The sequence below is a fragment of the Trichechus manatus genome, unplaced genomic scaffold (genome assembly GCF_000243295.1).
Source record: "Trichechus manatus latirostris isolate Lorelei unplaced genomic scaffold, TriManLat1.0 scaffold00138, whole genome shotgun sequence".
NCBI classification, from domain to species: domain Eukaryota; kingdom Metazoa; phylum Chordata; class Mammalia; order Sirenia; family Trichechidae; genus Trichechus; species Trichechus manatus.
Genome location: NW_004444074.1, coordinates 7419298 through 7426480, shown reverse-complemented (window position 1 = coordinate 7426480; position 7183 = coordinate 7419298). Strand labels below are relative to the sequence as shown.

General features: G+C 44.4%; 1 protein-coding gene across 1 annotated transcript in view; it reads left to right on the top strand.

The window, feature by feature from the left end:
- The first annotated feature begins 4788 nt into the window (after window positions 1-4788).
- LOC101361964 (regakine-1-like) overlaps window positions 4789-7183 on the top strand; it is a 9820-nt gene continuing 7425 nt past the window's right edge. The window contains exon 1 of the mRNA XM_012558122.1: window positions 4789-4858. Within this exon, the coding sequence (XP_012413576.1) occupies window positions 4789-4858 (70 nt within the window). The remainder of the gene's footprint in view (window positions 4859-7183) is intronic.

The following is a 7183-nucleotide window of genomic DNA, read 5'->3' as shown; positions in this document are numbered from 1 at the left end:
AATATGTAGTGAAGTCAAAACACTGGTTACAAAACTTTTTTTGGTTTGATCCCATCTAGGGAGAAAGCACACAGACAAAAAAAGATGCAGATAGCCCTGAAAATGCTACTGTGAGATCACAGGGGATTTTTGCGTACTTCTTTTTGCTTAAGTATTTTCTAAATTTATCCATAGCACTACTTTTTTTAATAATGAAAGATGGTGAAACTTTTATTTTATTTTAAGAAGAAAGCTTTGAAGATCTACTGCTTGCTTAAATTCAGACAGACCTTACGCTCTTGTTCATGGCTGTATTCCTGGTGCCTGGACAGTGCTAAGCTCATAGTATGCATTCAATAAATATTTACAGAATAAATGAATGAGTGAATGAATGAATGAACAAAGAGTGTTCATTGAACAGATGGAAGAGATAAAGCAGAACACTCAGCCTCCAATTTTTATTTGCTCCTTCTCTGTCCATTGTATAATAGACATAAAACCAAAAAACCAAACCCGCTGCCGTCGAGTTAGTTCTGACTCATGGAGACCCCATGTGTGACAGAGTAGAACTGCTCCATAGGGTTTTCTTGGCTATAATCATTATGGAAGCAGATCGCCAGACCTTTTTCCCACAGTGCTGCTGGATGGGTTAGAGCCGCCAACCTTTAGGTTAGCAGCTGATCACAAACTGCTTGCACCACCCAAGTACCCCGTAATGTACATAGAAAGGACATAATTACCATAGACAAGAAGAAATTGAAGCCCAAAAAGGATTGTAAGGAGTTTTTGTGCCTTGGCCTGGTTAAAGTGCTTTCTAGGGGCTGAGACAACGTATGGTAAAACTGCTAACATTTATGGATTCTTGGGATGCAGAGAGGTTGTAGAATACTGAAGACAAGGAAACAGCAACCAACTTTCCAAGACAGAAAGAGGAAAGAAAATGGAGTCCATGAACTTCAGAGTGGTCATCACCTCAATTCTGGGCCAGATTCTATGCCTGTGCGATTATTAAGAAACCCTTTGTTGCACAATTCAGGGGAAGTCAGCACAACTGGACTAAACCAAAGCTAAGAAGTTTCTTGAATACAACCAAACACTTCGAGAGACGGAGTAGCAGGGGCAGGGGTCTGGGGACCATGGGTTCAGGAAACATCTAGGTCAACTGGCATAACAAATGTTATTAAGAAAATGTTCTGCATCTCATTTTGGTGAGTGGTGTCTGGGGTCTTAAAAGCTTGTGAGCAGCCATCTAAGATGCATCAATTGGTCCCAACCCACCTGGAGCAAAGGAGAATGAAGAACACCAAAAACACAAGGCAAATATTAGCCTAAGAGACAGAAAGGGCCACATAAACCAGAGAATCCATAAGCCTGAGACCAGAAGAACTAGATGGTGCCCACCTACCACCAATGACCGCCCTGACAGGGAACACAACAGAGTGTCCCTGACGGAGCAGGAGAAAAGTGGGGTGCAGAACTCAAATTCTCATAAAAAACCAGACTTAATGGTCTGACTGAAACTAGAGGAACGCCAGAAGATATGACCCCCAGACTCTCTGTTAACCCAGAAGTAAAACCACTCCCGAAGCCAACTCTTCAGACATAGATTAGACTAGACTATAAGATATAAAATGATACTCGTGAAGAGTGTGCTTCTTAGTTCAAGTAGATATGTGAGACTAAATGGGCAGCTCCTGTCCAGAGGCGAAACGAGAAGACAGAAAGGGACAGGAGCTGGTTGAATGAACACGGGAAATCAGAGGTGGAAAGGAGGAGTGTGCTGACATATTACAGGGATAGCAAGTAGGGTCACATAACAATGTATGTATAAATTTTTGTATGAGAAACTAACTTGAGCTGTAAACTTTCACCTAAAGCACAATTTAAAACAACAAAAAAAAAAGCCTAAAAATAAATAAATAAATAAAAAAGAAAACCTTGTTGGCGCTTTAAAAGGAAGTGTGATCATGACAAGCCAGCAGGGGTGCAGCTAGGTTGAGGCAGGCCTGAATACCCCATTTTCTCCTCAGGTGGAGATGGACACCTGGGGATGGGTGGGCTGACGAGAACCGTAGCCAAGAGATCTGGTCTTCAGCTTTCAACTACAATATCCTGGGATCAGCTGGGAAACCGGTACAATACAGGAAACTAACGTACAGTCTAATGTGGCTTGCACCACTGTTGTATGAACAAATGTGCAAAAAGGAAAAAACACGAACACTTTTGAGTCTGAATCCTCCCTAAGCCCTTAACCCCCAACCCCAGCCCTTCTCCTTCAAAAAGGGGAAGTAGGACCACACAAACAAGGCTAAAGCTCTGGGAAGAGGGCAAATGTTTCTTACTGAAGCATAGAAGGCAGATGACTTAATGTTATCAGTAACTTAGATTCAAGAGCCCAGGAGTTGCCATAGAGGCCCCAAGCAATTATAGGATTCAGTTTCTTTCCTTCTTCCTGGACCCACATCTGTGTGTATGCCCATATCCTCCACATCTGATCCTCCTCTGACCTAAAGGACAAGGGCCACTTGGAGGTCTGTACTAGTTTTGCCTGTCTCTCCCTCTCTCTTTGAATTTATGAAGGATGGGGACAGACACTGCTCCCACTTATGCTCTTGATTGGTTGGGAGAACATGGGCAGTCTAGACCCTCTCCATCCACCTAGAAGAGGGAGAGTGAACTCCACGAGGGAAGCATCCATGGTCTTCTCATCCTTGCTTTCTCTTAAACCAACTGACAAGCGTTCATGTTAAATTTATCCACCAAGAGGGCCTGCTGTTCAGGATAGTTACCCAGGGCCCCACAGGAGTGACAGCCACGTTGGCTTGCTTTGTCAGTGCCTGTTGTGCCAATGTGGATGAGATGACAGTGAAATGGGATGTCAACTGTTGAATGACCAGACCCAAAGCACCTGGATGATGGATCTCATCTCCAAACACTCTCGCCCTCACTGACTTCTCCCCAGTCGCCTGCTCTATTTATCCTTCAAATGCTCCAAGCCCATTCCCACCTCAGGGCCTTTGCACTTGCTGTGCCCTCTCCAAGGACACACTTCCCCGAGATATGTGCAAGTCTGGCTCCTTCTCAACAAGCAGGTTCCAGCCGAAATGACACCCCCTCCAAATGGGCTCTCCTGACCATCTTATTAAGTAACTCCCCCACTCAATCTTCAGGGTCTCTCTTTTATTTTCTTCTTAGTTTTTAACCCTATCTCCTATTACCTTGTTTGTCTGACTCCCCCAGGAGACTTTGAGAATCTGAAGAGCAGGGACCTGGCCTTTCTTGTCTACCTCTGTATCCCTAGCCTAGAATGTGCCAGGCATATTGTAGAAGCTCAGTAACATCTGCTGAATGAATGAACATCAGCCCTGAGGAAGATCTCAATACAAACACATAAGTAAGTTTCCACTCATTTAAATCATTTATGTTATGTACTTCTCTCAGTAACCATATGAAGCTTTTAAAACGGAATTAAATTTAATTTTTTAATTAAATTACTCAAAAGTTCCCATAGCTTATAAGTGGTAGATTCCAGGACAAAAATGATACTTCTGACTAGATTAAAATCTCCTGCTCTTTCCATTAGAATAATGGTTTAAAAAAAAAAATTTTTTTTCAACATGGGAACATTTTCTTTACAAACAAACTTTACCCAGAACTCCATCATATAAAACTGATAAAAACACAGGTGCTTAATTTGAATTTGGTGGGGGTGGAGGTGGAGGGCAGGTGACCAACTCATCACAGTTGCCCGGGACTTTTCTGACGTTAGTGCTAAAAGTCCCACATCCTAGGAACACTCTCTGTCCCAGGCAAACTAGGATGATTGGTCATTCTACCTCCTAGTCTCCAAACCTGTGTGGTCCCTGAGCAGGGACCCTGCACAACAACTCCAGGGTAGAGAGATGCAATTGTGTTCTAGGGGCACCTATCCTTTCACTGTACTGTGAATGAAGCTCCCCAGGAGTTGTGCTGGTGGGAACTGGCCCAGTGACTTCCAGGGAAGGGAGTGGATGAAAACACCTGCATACTGCACTAGCGCACACTACATCAACACTGTCTCACTGACCCGCCTCTGGCTCCCCCAGCTCTACCCAGAAGGAACTCAGCTCTCAGCCCCAGTCCCTGAGACAATCATGGCAGAGCAGACAACCCTGTGTACCTTCTTTAGTTTCCAAGCCTTAGATCAAGCTCCCTGTGCTATGAAGAGGGCAGCAGGTTGAAGCTCAGCCTAGGTGAGAGGTTCCAATCTTGGCTGGTGAGGCCCAGCCATCCCAGGATCCCCTCTGGACCCAGCTCCCCACTCCCAGCCCCCATCAGGCCTTGAGCTGGAGCTGGACACAGCAGTGACCCACACTCCTAATCCTCTTGGGCCCTGGAGTTGCTAAAACCTGAGACAGTCATCCAGGCCTCTGTCCTCATGGCCCACACCTGAGGAAAGGCTCACGTGGAGGAGGCTAAACCTGTTTCTCTGGAGGGGCGGAGAGGAGGGCAGTTTCCACCCTAAAGCCCTTGCTGTGTAGGTCACCTCCATCACCGCCCTTCAGCAGGAGGCCAAATGTGACAACTCAGATCTTCTCTACCTTCTACTTTCCTTTGAACTTGTCTCAGTTCTCCTATTTTTGATATCTTATGATGCCGGTTATAATTCGGAAGAATGAAACTCTTGCTGTCGTCTGGGATTTTTCTGTCTTGTGACTTTCTGACCAGCAGCTATTATAAAGGAGGCTCAGAGCCCAGACTTCAAGGAGTCAGAGAGCCCAGCAGTCTTCAGCAAAGTCCTGTTCCTGCAGCTGGTCACCCACCAGAAGGATGAAGGTCAGCCTGGCTACCCTGGCCTTGCTCCTCACTGTTGCTGCCCTCCACACTGAAGCTGACAGAGGTGAGACCTATTATCCTTCCATTCCTCTGACCATCTGTATGAGGAACATGAGAAAGCAGTGGCTAAAAGTGTGGGGCTGCAAGGAGGGGAGGCAGGTGGTTCAGGGAAAGGCAGCCTGGGGGTCCGTGGAAAACAGGAGCATTTCCCTCATTCCTGGGCAGGACTGACTTTCTAGACCTGGGGAGGGGATAATCTACCTCTGCTCCACTCTGAATACAGTCTATGTAGTCCTTGTGTCCACAGACCATGGAGAAGACAAGCTGGCTCAGAATCCTCCAGCCTATCATCTCAGAGGCCTCCTAGGGATACACGGGAGCCTCTGGAGCCAGGTGTAAGAGTAGGCTACGAGAGAGGATCAAACTGTTTTCATGGCTTGTACAAGTTTTAAAATATTTCAGTTAGTAACCAACATTTAAAAATTGGGACATTCCATACTAAAAATCTGTATTTCCAGTTTCTTTTGCAAATATGGAAGAACAGGTGAATCTGGGCCCAGGTTTCCACAAGCTAATTTCGACTGGCACTTGCCCCATCTGTTATTATTTGCAGTTTTAAGGGCACAGCCTCAGATAGGGTGAATGTTCTGTTCCAGGTCACACAACTTTCAGGAGCAGAAACAAGGACGAGTCTAGTTTTCTTGCTTCATGGTCAAGGCACTGCTCCACTGGGACAGACAAAGCTCCTCCTTCCTGTCGAATTTCCTGGAGGCCTTTGCAGGAGGGTGGGGATTTTTCTTTTGCAAAGGAACAGTCCTGCTCTGTTGTGACCCACCCTGGGCACCAGTTAGTTCTCTCCTGTGAGAATTCTTTCTCAGCATTTCTCAGAAAATTTATGTTTTTCTAAATCCATGCTTGGCTGCTAACCAAAATAAGTCCTTAAATTACAATTTCAACTGTGATTCTTGCTAGGAAATCTGAGTAGTAAGCTATTTGAACAATAATATTCACTGGCATTGTCTACTGTTTGAATATTTGCTACAGGCTATAAACCAAAAAAAAAAAAAAAAAAATCATTGCTGTCAAGTCGATTCTGACTCATCTCAGTCCCCTCAGGACAGAGCAGAACTGCCCCATAGGGTTTCCAAGACTGTAATCTTTACGGAAGCAGACTGCTACATCTTTCTCCATGGAGTGGCTGGTAGGTTCAAACCACCAACCTTTCGTTAGCAGCCGAGTGCTTAATCACTGCGCCACCAGGACTCCTTTCTACAAGCTATAGTTCTTTGTAAATACTTTCACAGAAGAAATACAAAGAGAAAATATGAATGTCAAAATGACAGCACTAAACTCATACCTATCAATAATTCGGCTGAATGTAAACGAACTAAATGCACCAATAAAGAGACAGAGAGTGGCAGATTGGATAAAAAAGCACGATCAGTGTATATGTTGCTGTCATGGATTGAATTGTGTCCCCCAAAAAATGTGGGTAGCAACTTGGCTAGGTCATGATTCCCAGTATTGTATGATTGTGTTATCTGATGTGATTTCCTTATGTGTTGTAAACTCTACCACTATGATGAGATTATATGTGGTCTCCTCATGTGTTATAAATTCTATCACTGTGATGAGGTTGTACTGATGAGGTTGACAAGATTACTGTCTTAATGCGATCTCTTTTGAGATATAAAAGAGAGAAGTGAGCAGAGACACATAGGAATCTCGTACCACCAAGAAAGCAGTGCTGGGAGCAGAGCACGTCCTTTGGACCTGAGGTTCTGGGCAGAGAAGCTCCAGACCAAGGGAAGACTGATGACACGGACCTTCCTCCAGAGCCGATGGAGAAAGCATTCCCCTGGAGCTGAAGCCCTGAATTTGGACTTGTAGCCTACTGGACTGTGACAGAATAAACTTCTCTTTGCTAAATCCATCCACTTGTGGCATTTCTGTTGGAGCAGCACTAGATAACTAAGACAGTTGCCTACAAAAGACACCCCTTAGACTTAAAGACACAAACAAACTAAAACTCAAAGGATGGAAAAAAATATATCAAGCAAACAACAATCAAAAAAGAGCAGGAGTGGCAATAGTAATCTCTGACAAAATAGACTTTAAAGTCCACCACGAAGGATAAGGAAGGACACTATATAATGATTAAAGGGTTAATACACCAGGAGGACATAACTATAATAAATATTTACCCACCCAATGACAGGGCTCCAAAATACATAAAACAAACTCTAACACCACTGAAAAGAGAGATAGACAGCTCCACAATAGTAGTAGGAGACTTCAACATGCCACTTTCAGTGAAGGACAGAACATCCAGAAAGAAGCTCAGCAAAGACACAGAAGAGCTAAATGCTACAATCAACCAACTTGATCT